The sequence below is a fragment of the Argentina anserina genome, chromosome 3, assembly GCF_933775445.1.
Source record: "Argentina anserina chromosome 3, drPotAnse1.1, whole genome shotgun sequence".
Taxonomy (NCBI): Eukaryota; Viridiplantae; Streptophyta; class Magnoliopsida; order Rosales; family Rosaceae; genus Argentina; species Argentina anserina.
In genome coordinates, this window is record NC_065874.1 from 26806021 (window position 1) to 26823722 (window position 17702).

At 38.7% G+C, this 17702-nt stretch overlaps 5 protein-coding genes across 5 annotated transcripts; 2 read left to right on the forward strand and 3 right to left on the reverse strand.

Moving 5' to 3' along the window:
- Positions 1 to 142: 142 nt before the first annotated feature.
- Positions 143 to 901, reverse strand: LOC126787354 (KRR1 small subunit processome component homolog). The gene has a single exon (XM_050513254.1). It carries the CDS (start codon positions 899 to 901, stop codon positions 143 to 145), a length of 759 nt encoding a protein of 252 aa, XP_050369211.1.
- A 368-nt stretch (positions 902 to 1269) lies between these two features.
- Positions 1270 to 3794, forward strand: LOC126788215 (F-box/FBD/LRR-repeat protein At3g52680-like). The gene is made up of 5 exons (XM_050514187.1): positions 1270 to 1447; positions 1568 to 1642; positions 1755 to 2649; positions 3007 to 3138; positions 3285 to 3794. Exons 3-5 carry the CDS (start codon positions 1765 to 1767, stop codon positions 3561 to 3563), a joined length of 1296 nt encoding a protein of 431 aa, XP_050370144.1. The 5' UTR covers positions 1270 to 1447; positions 1568 to 1642; positions 1755 to 1764; the 3' UTR covers positions 3564 to 3794.
- Positions 3795 to 5650: 1856 nt separating this feature from the next.
- On the reverse strand, positions 5651 to 6322 carry LOC126787355 (uncharacterized). Its single transcript, XM_050513255.1, has 2 exons — positions 6140 to 6322; positions 5651 to 5938 (listed from the first exon to the last, which is right to left on the reverse strand). Exons 1-2 carry the CDS (start codon positions 6320 to 6322, stop codon positions 5651 to 5653), a joined length of 471 nt encoding a protein of 156 aa, XP_050369212.1.
- Positions 6323 to 8986: 2664 nt separating this feature from the next.
- On the forward strand, positions 8987 to 11762 carry LOC126789312 (laccase-17-like). Its single transcript, XM_050515443.1, has 6 exons — positions 8987 to 9152; positions 9272 to 9423; positions 9535 to 9779; positions 10019 to 10147; positions 10287 to 11267; positions 11457 to 11762. Exons 1-6 carry the CDS (start codon positions 9042 to 9044, stop codon positions 11585 to 11587), a joined length of 1749 nt encoding a protein of 582 aa, XP_050371400.1. The 5' UTR covers positions 8987 to 9041; the 3' UTR covers positions 11588 to 11762.
- A 1537-nt stretch (positions 11763 to 13299) lies between these two features.
- LOC126787745 (uncharacterized) lies at positions 13300 to 16966 on the reverse strand. The gene is made up of 6 exons (XM_050513646.1): positions 16424 to 16966; positions 15847 to 16041; positions 15485 to 15724; positions 14802 to 15019; positions 14186 to 14440; positions 13300 to 13819 (listed from the first exon to the last, which is right to left on the reverse strand). The coding sequence occupies exons 1-6, from the start codon at positions 16833 to 16835 to the stop codon at positions 13544 to 13546; spliced, it is 1596 nt and encodes a 531-aa protein (XP_050369603.1). The 5' UTR covers positions 16836 to 16966; the 3' UTR covers positions 13300 to 13543.
- Between the last annotated feature and the right edge of the window lie 736 nt (positions 16967 to 17702).

A 17702-nucleotide genomic window follows, 5' to 3' on the forward strand; every position in this document is an offset into this window, starting at 1 on the left:
AGTAAATATATTACATGAAATCACCAAACTGATTCCAAACCAGCAGAAAATGAACAAACTTGAGCCTCAGATGAATAGATACCTATCATTTATAACATGACCGAAAAGGGCATATGTCTCTAGTACATGACGGATTGGCAGTTCAGACACACATGGCCTCCAGACTCTGCATCACTTGACTTGTCATCTTAACTGTCTCATCTTTCATCGGCTGAGCCTTCTTTCTAATCCGCAAAGCCTCGAAACTCATCATCACTTCTGTTGTCATCTTAACCCTCGCATCTTTCATCGGTTGAATTTTCTTTCTAATCCTCCGCACAAGGGGGGCAGGGGGCACACCATGAGCAATGCAGCCTTCCACAATCTTTGAGATCATCTTTATTCCGCGGAGTGAACCAATGACAGCAACAGTATCTCCCTTAAGAAAAATGCCACAGCCAGTCAGATCATTAAGCTCCTTTAGGACACCAGCGAGAAGAATCCTCCGTGCAATAAATTGGTCCTTATTGATCCCAAACAATTTGCAAAGCCCTCCTTCTCGATTCGCAATCTTGATAATCTCATGTTGGACACTGCAATCCAGTACTTGTATTGCCCAATGTACTGGAACACTTCTCGACAAAAGCCGCAAGACATCCATGGCCTTGAAAATTATGTGTCTATCTTCTGTAGCTCTGGTTGTAGAGACATACATATTACCCTTGACAAGATCCAGTTTGCATGAAAGGCCATACTCCCCTAGACCCGACTCCACTACCGGCCAAGATTTCTGCAGCTTATCCGTATCTAAAAACTCATCGTAGAACGTGGTGTAGGAGACCGTGTCAATGCCATCTTGATGGAACAAAGAAAAAATATCCTCGACCTTCTGCTTCGAGGGGTTTGCGTAATCTCCCGACATCGCAGCACCAATTGAATCGATCACTAGAGGGCTGAATTGCTTCTTACTTTTAAAAGAAGAGGGCTGAACTTGAGAGATGGAGAAGATGGCTGAATTGCATATTTATGGCGAAGAGATCCCAGTTGGAGTTGCTATAATTGACATGTCCGTTGTCACATAGGATTAGCTAACCATTTAACCATTTCCTTTGTCATATAGGATTTCCTTTGTCATATAGGATTAGCTATCCATTCAATCTTCTATACTTATCTTTTCCACGTGGCTTCCCTTTCACTCAGTAAAAAGTCCATTTCCCCCTTAGTAAAAGTCCAAAAAACATTGTATACAGTATCAGGGTTTAGTGCCTCTGGGGGCTCTGGGTTTCTCATTTCTCTAGGGTTTAATCGATATTCGATACTGAGGTCTCTTTCTCAAAAAAAAAAAAAAAATCGATACCGAGGTTTGTTAATCGGGAGCTTGCTTATGGGGAGAAGGGTGGAGTGATTGGCGTTGCAAATTTCGTATTGAATCAAGTTTCTTCGTCTTCTTCTTCTTCTAATTTCGCAGGTATGAATCGGGAACTGCAAATGGTTTCTTTCGGTTGTGAAATTTTTGCCTTTTTGGAATTTCGTTGTTGTAGCAATCATGGGCTTATCAATTTTATTGGTGATTTTCAGAATTTCCCAGTATTTTAAGACTGTGATTGGAGAGAATCAGACGTTTTCGGATCTGGGTTTGGCTCCTTTTTAGGCTTCCTCACGGGTATTTCCATCTTCTCATTTTGACCTTTGTGCCCAGTATTGTTAGAATTTGTGGGAATATTAGTTTCTTTGGAATAATTACATCAGTGGTTTCAATTTGACATTGATTTTAGGGTAGAAGAAATGAAGTCGATGTCGAAGCGTGGAGAAGATAGGATCAGTGCATTACCAAAGTCCCTTATTTGTCACATACTTTCGTTTATTCCGACAGTAGAGGCTGTGAGGACTACTGTTTTGTCTAAGAGCTGGAACAGGGTGTGGACTGGTGTCACCACTCTAGACTTCAACGATGACAGGGACGTGCGTCGTTTTTTGGACTTTGATATGTTTGTCAATCGTGTGCTTTCGTTCCGGGACGCAACAGACATACAGAAATTCAAACTTGAGACTTGGCATTTGGATGATCTTGATGTTTTTGAAGGTTGGATATACGCTGCCATGTGGCGCAATGTTCAAGAACTTCATATAGCCTTCAGACCTGGAGCCACGTACTATGTGATTCCTGGTGTTCTTTTTGACTGCAAATCACTGAGGGCCTTGAGACTTGAAATTGGTGCTAATCCTATCCGTTATGATTGTCCTCCTCCTTGGAGTTTCCGAAAGCTCAAGTTCTTTCATGTGACATTTGATAATCCTGATGATGAGTTAGCGGAAAGGATTTTCTCTTGTTGCCCTGTTGTTGAAGCTATGATCATTGATGGGCAGGCCAATGCAATGCAGTATGAATTCATTGTCGGTGCACCAGAATTGAAATCGTTGACTATAAGTTTGGATGATCCCGATGAGAACGATTTTCAAATTAATGCTCCAAATCTTGAAAACCTGGTGCTCAAGAGTGTTTCTTTGTCGAATTACAATTTGCAGAGCGTGAGATCCCTCGACAGTGCTAGTATCTCCTTTGTTGACATTTCTGTTTCTGAAAAGCCATCTTTTCCAACTCGTGCGACTGCGCTCCTTGCTGGAATCTCTGATGTCAAATGTCTGTCTCTTTCAATTCATTCTTTTGAGGTAAAAATTATCATGACTTTTATTCTCTTGCGCAAGATAACATAGGATACAATAAGAAAGATATATGCTGAATGAGTTGGTATAAGTTTGGCCTGCAAATAATAATAGTTCAGGAGGTAATATCACTAAGTTGGGAAAATAATAGAACATAAACTAATCTATCAATCAATTTCACATTCCTAGTGAGTACACATTGCTTGCATATATGAATATTCCTGCCTATGCATCTTATTATTCCCTGCTTTTGTGTGTCATATTTATTCTTTTGGGAAATTATAATGGAAACATCATATTACACGCAAAATTTAAATTTGGATTTGCAGGGTTGAGTTATTGAAAAATGTATAATTCTTGTAGGTTTCATATCTACCAGCTGCTTTTATTAATTTGAAAAAATTGGACCTGCTGCTTCATAAACTCAAGTATTGGGAATTGCTGGCAGAGCTTCTCAACAGAGCACCCCAATTGGAAGATCTTGTTCTGGAAGATGTAGGCAATATTCTGTTTCTTTTTTGTTTTGGCAGATCCATTCTTTCAACTTACACTTGCTTTTTTTTAATGTATACTTGTGCTTAGTTATGCTAAAGTACAATTCCAACATCCTAGTCAGCATTTAATCTGTCTTTTCTTGCCAGAAAACCGAATGTGGTCATGAACATACAGATTTTGAATGTAATCCACCAGAGGCTGTGCCTGTATGTTTGCTGTCACAACTAAAGACTATCACAATTAAAGGATTCAAGGGACAGAGGGTTGAGATGGGAGTGGTGAAGTATCTGTTAAACAATGGTCATGTGTTGACTGAATTGACACTTTATAGTGGGTTATTGCCAGCTGAAGCCAATGAGATGTACAAGAAGTTTCTGATGTTTCGTATGGCAAAGGGTTGCGTAGTCAAGTTTCGTAAGATGTGATTATTCTAAGATCAGGACTTGAGTTCTATCAGACCTTGGTCGATGGGACCAAACTTTTTAAAAGGATGTAATCCGTTTTGTTTAAACTGGACATAGTTATAGTCCTTCTCAGGTACTATCTGATATTATCTATGTATATTATTTGTATGTTATTGTATTTGTTTAGATTCTTCTTTTTCAGGTTTGTTTAGATTCCCTTAGAGAAAACTAGATATGAATCCAATATTTTGAATGGGCAAAAGACCTATACAGTATTCAGTTATGCTATGACTAGTCAGGTGATTATCAGCTCCTTTCAATTTGATCATGGAGTTGCTGAGAAATGTTGAGCTGTTATATAGTAGTCATGCTTGAGAATTTTGAACCTGCAAGGAAGTGGACAAAGCAGTTCCCAGTCTCACAAATGCTGTACGGTCTGAAGCTGTGTCTGTCTTGGACTCTTGGTAATGCTCTACTCTTTTTTCTGCTATTATCTCTTGTTACTTCTACTGCTTTATTTTTATTTCATTTCCTTATAAGTCTTCTCAATTTGTGATTGGTTAAATAACTGTTTGGGGTCATCATCATATCGTAATGCTGCGGGGTTCCTACTTCTCTTAAGATACAGAATAGTTGGCACTGCAAAATTGTTGTTTTAACAGCTAGGATACATTTGGTCCACTTACCAGTGATGGTAGCGGATCCCAAATTTTACTTTCCCCTCCCCTATTGATCAGGGTAAGGTAACTAAATTAAACAAAAGGTGAATTATATATATATTTTTTTAATTACTATCTGTACATCAGTGTATCTTTACATAATCATGACTTTCTGTTTTCTGTTACAATTAGATGGCTAAATTGGTGCTGATAGTAATGCTTTGTGAGGCTAAGGTAGCTAGGTCGGCTAATCAACTGGTTGTGTGTGCCTAATATTTCATGGGATTGGACTATTACCTCTAGTTAGGTAGGTCAGTAAAAAAATTAAAAACCATTTTGCTTGCATGGTTTATAGGTGATTTCGTAGCTTGGAGTACTCTATGATCAATCTGTTCCAGTCAATGGTCTAAAAACCATTTTACTTTTACAGTCTTACTGCAATCACCTATAAAATAGTTCAACATACACAATAGTTCAAATTTGGTGTTCGAAAATATCAAACAATGGAACCACTCATGAATCAATCAACAGGGAAGTTAATGCAACAATGCAAAACCAATGAAATAGTTGCCATTATCTTAGAATACACAAGTTGGTAGCTCATTGTTGGGCAGAACAATTGGAGCAGCTCATCATCCAATTGGACCAATAATGCCATAACCTTCTTCTACCAATATTAGGTGCTTCTATATTTGAGTAATACTTGCGACATAAAAAAAGACCGAGTAATCAGCTGTCGAGATTGCAAGAATTCCAGAGCAGTAGACAATAAATGTGGAGCGCCTTTCAGGCCAAACAAGCTCCTCAGAGAAATCAGAAGGTAGTAAAATGTGGCCGAGAAGAAAGAAAAGGGTGGCACTATAATTGTTGCTCTTGGTGTCCGTAGAGCCCGTGTCTATGACAAGTAAAAGAATAGAGGGCTTGTCCTTTAAGCAACCATCAATTTGACCAAAGCAAGCTGAGGTAATGATACTGCATGATAGTGCAGATAGAAAATATGAAAGTAGATTACTTCAGATATATATATACCAGATAAATTTCTTTACCCACATTTTCATGACATGATGCCTGTTTGATATTGGCATATTGCTACCCCAAAGCAACGAATCATAACAGATAAGAATTTAGCATAGTCAACATGATTATCAACAGGCAAAAGGTGAAAATTACTCATGGTAAAACAATACTTTACTAAGCAGTTTACCATCGTCTACATGAGGTTCTGTTGTTGATCAATACTAAATATATTTATTCTAATCCAAGCAAAGATTATAGAGGATAGATGTTCAAATTAACTAATACATAAGCAATTAAAAATAGCATAGTCTCACATCATCTGAAATTGCAAACCAGTCTGAATATCCGAAGTAGTTATTCAAGCCACTAACTAAAATACCAGGTTTGTCTAATCAGCAGGAAAACACTGAATCGAGTCAATCGACACACCAGTCACTTACGATCAATGTGAACCACCATTGTTTTGCTACCCACAACCTCAAATATGCAAGTATCTCCGTAGTTGATTTCGTTGTCACGTCTAAATTCAGCCCACCGTGAAGAAAGTTTAACTGTGCGATAGACATTCCCAGTAGGCACAACGTTTACGTTCCATTTTTCTCCCCTTGAATTTTTCAGCATAATGGTGTAGTATCCAGGAGGAAAATACTTTGCTGAAAAGTCTGTTGGAACTTGGAACTGCCTGCATGGTTTTGAAGCCAAAACTTTAAACCGCAACAACTACAAAGGATATACAAAATATATCTGAATTCTGGATAGGTATGTATGATCAAATCAATGGCACTGAATAGAGAAGAGAGATAACTGTGTCTAGATTTACAAGTAAACGTTAAACTATGTAGACCACTTGTTGCTGCCTTGTTTGCAGCTCGAATTCTAAAGAAAGTTGCAAAAAATATATAAGGTACTTGGTTTTCTTACCTCATTATACATGTTTTTCCCGATAGTCCTTGTAAATGAAGGGGATTCCAAATCGGGTAACGTTGCAGCTTCTTCTTCTTCTTCTTCTTCTTCTCTGCTATCTTGGTAATCTTCTTCCTCCTCTTTGACCTCTTTGAGTTTGTTAGATTGACAAATTTGTGTATGCATACTAGCAGCTTCCATATATAAAATGAAGTATTAGAAAAGACTAAGGTTGTTTCTAGTAATGTTTAATATACAAAACCTGAATTTTCACCTTCTCTGTCTGTTCTGAAATCCGGAAACTTGATCCTCTTACATTCGCTTCTGTCAAAGATCTCGATGCTAAATTGCATATCACCCTCATACCTGAATTCTAAGAATTCAAAGTCACCTAAGGAGTTGTCTTTTATAAACGTCTGCCATCCATTCTTGAAATATATCTCCCCTTCTGTTTGGCTCACTTCAACAGTCCATGGACGCTTTGGAGATTTTCTCAACATTTAAAGTTGCTCTGTCGGAAAGTTCATTCAACAGGTGTTTCCAGAATTTGGGTGGGATTCTCTTCAAAGACAACAAAAGGGAAAGACAAACTAGAATATCATATCATGCAATTGGAAATGTGCATTAGTAAATCGCAAAATGACATAAAGATTAAAAGATGCATACAGTATGTTCATTAGGCCCGTCGCAAAGTCACAGTACAGTGTTAACTTACACAGGAGCCACATGTTTTCTCATAGGAAGATGAATTATCCAGCAAATGGGAATAATCAATTACATTACTTAGATTAAAAATTACAGCACTTAAGCCTATACAGACTGTAAAACCCAATTGCCCCTTACATCATTATAACGAACCATATAAAATGGTCATTCCCTACAAGATCTGTTTCAAGCCAAGTCCTCTTTAGGTTGCAAGTATTTAAGTAGATCACAACAAAGAATCAGGTAAACCATTTATATTATAACTATTCTTAACTCCTTATGTAAAGCGAGTTTCAAGTATAACCAACATAGAAATTCCTTAGTCATCAAGTAAAACCAACATAGAAATTCATGAGTCCCTATATGTTTCTTAGCTGCTACTACTGTTACTTCAGATTTCTTAATTTCTATAGCATAAGGTGTAATCTCAAAGGTTTTGGAAACCAAATGACAATTAAGCACAGTCTGCAGAGTTCTTTTCACAACAGCATAGAAACCCAAAAAAGGGAAATGAAAAGAATTGCATACTGAAGAACAGAACATCCAGTTTTAAGCTTATTTTGAATGTTATAGTGATATCTGGAACCAACAAATGCACATATAATCAGGTAATAACCTCAATTGCAGAGAAAACTAAGCAAATATATAAAGACTTGGGCATGGTAGTATGGGTTGAAATTACCAAATCCCCAGTGTTGAAATCAGTTTTTATGATCTTGAAGAAAGTAGGACCCTGCTTCTCCTCCATAGCACCATTGCTGAATGTTGTTCTCGCCATTTTTGGATGCTCTCAGAGTCTCAAGCTTTCACCTTCACTCTTGAAGATGGACTTGATTATCCTAACCAACAACTACACTCAACCTCTCAGAAGGCTTCTACTCTTCAGAAACCCTTTTAAAGACTGGGACATGCTTTTGTAATAGTGTAATACCCAATGAACATGAGCATTAATCTCTAGCAGTAACAGCTAGCACTGCAATAACTTCTACCCAGAAACAAAGAGGACTGAGCATATCTTTTTATTTTGGGAACTATCTCAGCATATCTTCAATTGCATTAAAGAACTCAAACTCATTAATGGAATTATGGAAATGAAATTAGAAAAGAAATAAACCAGTGTCTCATGAATAATGTGACCAGAGATAGCATGCAGAAACAAATCGTTTGGATGCTTCTTTTTCCAATAAAAATGTAATTCCAAGCTCCCAACTTCAGCTTTCTCGTTAGAAACTTTGAATTGATCACACTACCAGCAATATATTGAAGTACGCAGAGAAAGATGCAAGTTTAGGAGTCAACTCCTTGCGCACAATATCCCTCTATTTTTGAGAAATCCCTAGCTAATTTAAGCATTTGAGAAATCAATATATGTACACAGGCTTACTGCATCCGTAGTGAAGCTCGGAGGAGTACTACTCCAATTACCCGAGTTTTTTCTAGGTTAGAGTATACAACGAACACTTTTACTGTATGGTGGTTTTTGGATTTAGAGTTAATGAGGTTCAAGTTGTATTCATGAAACTGGAAAACAAGTGTCACGTACATTCGATCGATCTTAAAATGTGAACAAAAAGAAAAATTATTAATGGAATAAACCACTATATAATCTCTTGGAATCTTCACTTTGAAACGTCCAAATTTTTTATCAATGAGCTTTCAAAATTATACATGGGTTGTCGAACCTACACTGCTGAAAAGGACGTACAAGCCCTGCTCCCAGTAAAATGCATCCTATAGTTCCATCTCTTGGAACTTGACAGACCATGCAGATAGTTGTTGGCATGTTGCTGTTAATTAAAGCCTGGAAATATGCAGGTCAAAATCATCATCTCCATTTTCTGATTTATAGAGCTCAACGGGTACATACATATATGGAGACGTGGTGATACTTAGCAGAGGTTGGACTTGAAAGGAAAGGCCGGGAGGTCATCAGAAATTGATTGTCTTCGACACCACTCTAAAGTTGTTCAAACAAGTGCATCCTGATTAATAAAATAGCTCATGTGAATTGCTCTATCTTCTCTGGCTGCTATGTTTCTCCCCTATAAGCTACTTCAAACTTCTATGACTACCTAACAGACCAAACTTGCTCTTTCATCAACCTTATATAAACACAACCCAGGTCATCCTTTTCAACACACACTTGCACTTGAGCAGCATCATAGCTCACATCTCTCACTTCTCTGCAAGAAGAACAAAGGGAGAGAAAGTAAAAATGGGTGTCGCTCTTTTCTCACTCGCTAGGCTCTTCGTTCTCTCCTTCGTGACATTGGGTCTCATTCCTCAGCAAGCTCTTGCAAGCATGACAAGACACTACACCTTTAATGTACGTGCATTGCATATTTATGCATGTAACTTTTATTATTCTATCACATAATACAACTTCCCTTTGCATTGCTTCTAATTCAATATTGTCTGTTTTAACGTTTTGGAATGGCTTCATAGGTTCAACTGAAGAATGTGACAAGATTGTGTCACACGAAGAGCATTGTAACCATAAACAGCCAATTTCCCGGGCCTCAGATTGTTGCTAGGGAGGGTGATCGCCTCCTCATCACAGTTGTTAACCATGTTCAAAGCAACATCTCCATCCATTGGTAATCCATGAATAATGACCTATATATGCTATTGAGAGAACTCTTCCATTACTGCAATCATATATAAATGTCACACCTGCATATAACAAATGGAGGTTTAACAATCCGCAGGCATGGAATTCGACAGCTTCGAAGTGGTTGGGCTGATGGTCCGGCATACATTACACAATGTCCGATACAAACCGGCAATAGCTATCTGTACAATTTCACCATTGTTGGCCAAAGAGGCACTCTTTGGTGGCATGCTCACATTTCATGGCTAAGATCAACAATCTATGGCCCCCTAATTATTCTTCCCAAACGTGGTGTTCCTTATCCATTTATCAAACCCTATAAGGAGGTTCCCATCATCTTTGGTAAGTAATCAACAACAAACAGGTCAATTGTATGATGAGAAACAAGCGAATCCTTCTTTACCTACAAATGATCATTAGTTCATTTTCGCTAAATTGCATTCAGGTTTGAGTTAGTAATAGTAAGGAGTCACTTCATTACCGCCAATAATGTTTCTATGTGGCATCAATATTTTTATTGTCCTGTCAAGAAAAATTACTAAAGCTAATAAAAAAAACTTGTTAAATGCTTGAAACTACAGGAGAATGGTGGAATGCAGATCCCGAAGCAATCATCAACCAGGCATTGCAAACCGGAGGAGGACCAAATGTTTCCGATGCTTACACCATCAATGGACTCCCAGGGCCTTTGTATAATTGTTCTGCCAAAGGTAACGAATTACTCAAGTGTACATGATGTGTATATTGTTTATACTAGATCACCAGTAAATAAAGTGTGTTAACATTTGTACCAATAAGACATCAAATATATCATACATGTTGATACCTTTGTCTATATGGATTATGCAGATACTTTCAAGCTCAAGGTTAAAGCTGGAAAGACATACCTTTTGCGCATTATCAATGCAGCACTGAATGATGAGCTCTTCTTCAGCATTGCAAACCATACACTCAAGGTAGTAGAAACTGATGCAGTTTACGTCAAACCCTTCGAGACCAGCACCATTCTCATTGCCCCGGGACAAACCACAAATGTTCTTCTTAAAACCAAACCCAACTACCCAAATGCCACATTTTTCATGACCGCAAGGCCATATGTGACCGGTTTAGGCACCTTTGACAACTCCACTCTTGCCGGCATTCTTGAGTACGAAACAACCACACTTCACTCAACCCTCCCATTGAACAAACTCTCACTCCACAAACCAGTTCTCCCAGCTCTAAATGACACATCCTTTGCAACAAAGTTTGCCAGCAAACTCCGCAGCTTAAACACTCCACAATTCCCAGCAAACGTCCCACAGAAAGTTGATAAGCATTTGTTCTTCACAATAGGGCTCGGAACGAACCCATGTAGCCAACAAAAGCACAACAACCAGACTTGCCAGGGACCTAATAATAGTTCTATGTTTGCTGCTTCAATCAACAATATTTCTTTCACCATGCCAAGCACTGCCTTGCTCCAATCCCACTTCTCTGGCCAATCCAATGGAGTTTATTCCCCTTATTTTCCTATTAGTCCTCTAATCCCATTTAATTACACTGGAGCTCAGCTTAACAACACTAACGTCGGCAATGGTACAAAGCTAATGGTGCTACCGTTTAACACTAGTGTGGAGTTGGTGTTGCAGGACACTAGTATTCTTGGTGCTGAAAGTCATCCTCTTCATCTTCATGGCTTTAATTTCTTTGTTGTTGGTCAAGGTTTTGGAAACTTCGACCAATCTAAGGACCCCAAGAAGTACAATCTCATCGACCCGGTTGAGAGGAACACAGTGGGTGTTCCCTCCGGCGGGTGGGTTGCTATTCGGTTTCTGGCTGACAATCCAGGTTAGTCTAGCAATCTAATGCGTTACATTTTTTTGGCCGCAATATAGAAAATAAACTATATCTTGTTTTAGTACTAGAATTGACATTGTAGGTCGGATAACTTGAGATCTTATATAGTCATGGAAGGATTAGGATCACTTAATTATATATGGAACTGTTTGCTAATGAACTTAATCTCAATTGAATTAGGTGTTTGGTTCATGCATTGTCACTTGGAGATCCATACAAGCTGGGGCTTAAAGATGGCTTGGGTAGTCTTGGACGGAAAGCTTCCCAGTCAAAAGTTGCTTCCTCCCCCACTGGATCTTCCCAAATGCTGATACATGCTTAACTACCTCCGAGTCTGATCACAACGTTTCACCAGGAATTTTGTAACCCATCGGTTTTATTCTTTGGCCTAATTGATGTTTCAGTTTTCTTTCATGTTGCGAATGCAGCTTAAAGGCAATGATACCCATTTGTAACATTTAAATTTCTTGATGCAAGAGGACTCACAATAATAATGTCACAATCAGATTATTGCCTATCTTCTCATTTCTTGCTAACAAAGTAATTTGTTTATACCTAGGCATATCTCTACAAAGTTCAAGTTTATAGTCCAACAATGAGACCATTTAGAGCAGAGACATAAGAACTTCTCTATGCTTTTTGTGCCATTGCCGCCCATGAGCATAGATATAGGATAATAATAAAGGATATGTTTTCCCCCGAACTTATAACAAGTAATGACTGGAAATAATAACCGCGGCCAAACATGGTAAAGTGAATTCAGTTTACCTTTTGAACAAAGGCTACAAACTACAACCTTCTACTTGTCGAATTCCTTCTCCTCCTTATCTTCTGTTTTGTCAAAAATAACAGATTCATGTGTTAGTGTGTATTTTAATATTACCAGACAAAATTCTACTTATGAGTTATACGATATAGATAAACAGATGCTTCCATTCAATGAAGCCTCGCAATAATAGCTTCCACAGTACTATATACGCATTCCAGTCAAAATGTCAAATAGAGGCCAACATGCATGTACCTTGGATAATTATGAGTCATGCCATATAGGTCTTAACAAAGCAACCTACCTAAAGGTTTTTACATTAAGAAAAAATATTCATAGCTACAAAAAAATACCTTACAAAAGGAAAATGGTGCATCTATTGTCACCCACCGCGTTTTCTTTGTTCACATTTAAACTAAAATGTTCCACATTTATTCTTAGAAAATGAATCATAAAATTGTAAAATTACACGATTAAAAGAATATCAAACTAAAATGAATATCTCTTTCATTTTTCTTTTAATTCGTCCTACTGTCTTATGTTATTTTCTCTAATCAAATTTCTTCGCAACTTTTTTTTCTATATAACTTTCATTCTTTTTTACCTGATGTTTTCTCTACTCAAACTATATATATAATTATATATAGAGGCCGGATCGAGAGCGGAGGTCGGTGCTTTCACAGGAATCTAGCCACCCCAACAACGTTTCTCTTGCCGAACGAAGCCCAGGCCACGATTTGGAGCGGCATGTCGGTGGAGTCAGTGGCTGTCGATTTGCAGTAGACATTGATCGGGCATGATTTTTCCAGTGGGGTTGTTGCTCAGACCTTCAACGTCAACCTCTTTGGCCCTCATCTTTTGGTGACATCGTTGGGATGGTCCTGACCTTCGTTCAGGAAGAGAAACGTCGTTAGGGGTGGTTGGATTCTGGTGAAAGCGCCGACATCTGCACTTTTGAAGCACTGCGGACGTCGGCTCTCGATCTTTTCCGATTATATATACATGGTTACAATATTAAAGATTAAGAATAAAAATCTTAATTAGAATACAATATGCAGTAAAATAATATCAAACGGTCATATGACAAGCTCTTAGAGGTGTTGCATATGCTTAATAGTAAAATTTATATAATTATTTAATTTTATTTATCATTAAATATATTTTGTTATTATACTTTTATTTTTTCCTCAACTAGTCCTTATTATAGTGGTCCTCATTGCTTCAAATAAACAGAGATTTTGTAATTTGCACGAACAGTCGAAACAACTTTGGTATCTTTCTTTATATTCTTTCCTGGCCAAAACTTGCTACTATCATACTCCACCTGAGAATCCCAACTAGAACAGCGCAAAAAGTATAGCTTGAAACCAGAGAACCACTACGATGTCGAAGTTGTTCGTTCATACTACTATTCTTCATTTTTTTCCCTTTTTTCTTAACCATCTATGTGTGGCAGAACACCCTATGGTATATACACTTCCTCCCTGCACTAACTAGATAATCATGTCTCAGCTCGTGCCAGAACTGAATCACCAACGGTTATCTCCTCCTGTTCTTCGGTATGTGCTCGGAGAGGACCTCGCTCCACTTCTGTGGTGATGTTGATTGGCCCTTGTGGTGTTCCAAAGAGTGTAGTGAATATCTGTCTATGGCATTCATCACAAAAGTAGATGTATGTGAAATGACCCTCATAGGGGAGCTTATGTACAGCAGCTCCTGGTAAAATCCTGTGCACAAAATCTGTCATTGACGGTGGCGCCACCTTATCATCCATCCCCTGTCAGTAAAGCAATCTCAATTAAATTTACTTGTGCAGAAAGATTAAACTCAACCCAATTAATGTGTTGAGATCATCATGGTTGCAAGAATACAACCACCAGCAATATGCTTTTAACAAGCATGTTACAGTATTTCATCCACATTCTTCTAACAGAAGTCATTTCTAAACAATTCATTAGAAAGTTCAGGACTTCATATTTGCATGACATAAGGCAAATCAATTAAACTAACCCTGTCTAATCATTGATCTTGGTGTTATCTACTATACATGTAACGTGGTCTTTTTGGATAATGTCTTAAGTATATAAGGCATAGATTATTAAGTGGCTGAAGAAATATGTAGTGCGATAGAGAAGCGTCTAACCTGCCATATATGTATTGGTCCAAGGAAGCCAATATATTCCTCCTGAGCTGCACTGAGCACAGACTTGAGCCAATTGAGCATTCCTTTCCCTTGTTGCTTCTTCTGCAATTTGAGGTCTGCAAGGCTGAAACCCCAATTCGATACCTGCAAAACAGCTTCCTCCACAAAAGGCTTTGCACTGCCCTGCCTAATTGACTCTTCAACATCCCTCTGCCAGAATTCTTCATAGATTGGATCCTCTATTAAAGCCTTATCCTGGTACATGCAGACAATAAATTCTCAGATTGAAGTATCATCATGTTAATTCATTTATTTCAAATGTAAACAGAAACGAACTGAAGCACAAAAGTAGAATGACAGAACCACCCTTCTAACGAACAGCTAAAGAACGCATCTCAATACATTATCAAATAATACAATACCATGGCATTTGATCGGTTAAGAAATTCTTTCCGCATTACTGCAAATTTACATATAAGATCCCTAAAATTGGATTTTCTTTTTTCCATACAATGTCATGTAAAACAAAAGTTCTACATGATTTAAAAGTCAAAACTTCGTGTCAAATTGGCAAAAGTTCCACCTGTAAATACGAAATAGCGAAAATAAGTCTCACCCTCTTTCCCAGTGACAATGAGAGCCATTTGTCAATTTGTCCATGCTTTCCAGATAAAAAGCTCTGGTGGTAAAAGTAAGAAAGAAATCTGGGAAACCTCCTCGCTAAAAAGTACAAAAATTGCCTTCTTCCTGTCCACCATTTCCAGGTTCTACGCCTCTCTTCCCTATTCATGATTAAATCATATGGATTGACCATTGGAGCGATCATGGCAGCACCTAAAATTAGATCAGTCAGGACTATGAGAACATTACTGGAAATAATATTGCAGAGATCATAATCTCCAAAGAACAAATAATATTAAATCGTGATGCTTCTCATCACCAGGAAATCAAAAAGTGAAAAATATTAGAAAAGTAGTTGAACTACAACCTTAATATTAATAAACATAATCTATCGAGCCTCATTACAGACTTGTCATCCATGATGATATTAACATTTCCATTACAGGTACAAAATACGGCAAAGACGCCATGAGAAAGACTTTTCAGGTAACTAACATGAAAATCAGAAACTTAAGAGGAATAGCAGAGATGGTGCATGTGACCACATTTACCATCATATAGTACCGAACTACTTAATAGCAGAACTATCCTTTTGGAAATACCGTATCTGTTCCACTTCAGGAAATTTGCATTGCAGCATAGACTGGAGGGATCATATATGTGTAAGTGACACTGTACCTGCAAGTCTATCAGGAATGTATCTGAGTGCTGCCCACGCATGAATGCTTCCACTGGAGTATCCAACAACCCAAAACTTATCATTAACACCAACAGCATCAGCTAAGAGCAACATATCCATTGCTGAAGTTTCAAGGTTCCTGTTGGGATGAGGATCACTCTCTCCAAATCCAGGAAGATCATACGTCAATAAGCGAACACCAAACTCTTCCAGTAGTGAAGCCTTAAGTCCCGGAATTCCTAATTTTGAAAAGCAACATTACAAAATTGAGAAAATGCAAGCCTACATCAAAGAAAAGGGAAAGTAAAGCAGATGCATGATCTGTTGGTTTAGGCCTTTTCGCCATAAAAGAACATCTCACCTGCCAGCCTGGAGGAAAGAAAGGAATGTGGAGAAATGATAGAGACTCTAGCTCTGTCAGCTGGAACTCCTTGCTCCTTATATGCCATGTATCTACCATCTGGAAGCAGAATGCGGGCGGCACTAGGAGGATGTATGAATACCTTCTTCACTACCTCCGGAGTGGTAGCGGTAGTTTCCATATTCACAATCAATACTGGAAATTTGTAAGCCATGTTAGCAAGATGCACAATAAAAGACCCCAACCAACCAAATCATCAGACTAATAGACACATATACTCTAAACACGATGCCATTTGTAAAACTCTATTAAAAAGCGAAAGATCGGCATTTTAACTGTTATGATCAAAATTTCTTCTACTAAACAATAAGTCAAATCCATTTCATCTACAACTTTTCCACTTTCCGGCAAATTATTCTCCGGCGAAAATATTTCCGGTCAAGTAAACATGTCTTAAAATTAACCAAAATTATTTTAAAAATTAAAAAACAAAGTAAAATTATAAATGACTCAGCAACCAAACAGAGAAAAAACTAAGAACAATAGCAAAAGCTCAACAACACACAGATTGACGGACCTGTCAAAGCCAAAACGGCGACGAAGAGAATCACAGACCAAGCATGAAGCGGCTCCTTATCCTCCGGCAAATACTCATTCATAAACGTCAGCTTCACACCCAGCTTCTTCATTCTCTTCCCAATGTACGACTCCTTCACCTTCTCGAAGCTTCGCGCCACCGCCGAGTCCCTGTTCCCCAAGCTCTGCCTCGCAATATCCCTGCACCCCTTCCCGAACGCCACCGCCATCTCCGCCGCCGCGGCCGCGAACTCCCGCACGTGCTCGCCGACTCCCTCCGGCTTCATGGCATTGACGCCCGAGTACACCGGTACTCCGCCGTACGATGCCGCAGAGCCGCCGTTGAGAAGATCGTCTGGTCGCCAGGGCCGAGCGGGGAACACCGGCACCGAGTCGGAGTCGGAGTCAGACATTGACCGGAAATCTCAAAGGGAGAAAAGAGAAAAGGGAGCGAGTGGTTTTGATTACATTTGGAGATCAGGAAAAATGGGAAGATGAAAAGGAAAGGGAAAGGGATTGAAAATTGGGAGAGAGAGAAGAAGAAGAAGAGTGGTTGTTGGCTTGTTGCCCTTTTTGATTTCTTGCAGTGGCAACCAGAAATTTCGCTTTTTTATTTTAAATTTAAAATAATAATTTATATCGCGTGGGATCTGGTGCCGGGAGACGCAGGGGAGTGTGTCAGGTGGGACCGGGTGGATGGTAGGCGGTGGAGATTCGAGGGCGGGGGCGTTTGAGCGGTTGTTGCGTACTAACGACTCTGTCACTCTCTCCTCCTATTGTCTTTGCTCGTTTTTATTTTCAGCGGCTGGTGGAATCTATATAATTTTCTTTCGATTTTCTTTTTCTCTCAAATTCTAACCCAGACGTCTGCCCAACTCCCACTCCGTCGACCTTGAATCTGACCGGAGTCACCGGACTAGACTGAAGGGGATATGTCTATGATTGATGGAAGAAATTGATGATAGGGTTATGAATTTACGGCAATATGCCACATACATTATGTGGATATGATGCGTCTGGATTACAAGTGAATTTTGCAACTAGTGTAAAAATTGAGAACTTCCATTTGTTAGAGGTCATGGACATCTCTATCTTAGATTCAAATTTATTATTGACGAGGCGAGAAGAAGCTGAAGATGGATCTTTGGTTTGGCATCCACAAGACCAACACCACCATCTGCACTGCCTGGAGCACTTGAGCACTGTATGCAGACATTCGCTTCTAAATCAGCCTATCGAAATGACCCAAATGAATATTAACACTAACTTTATAATTAATA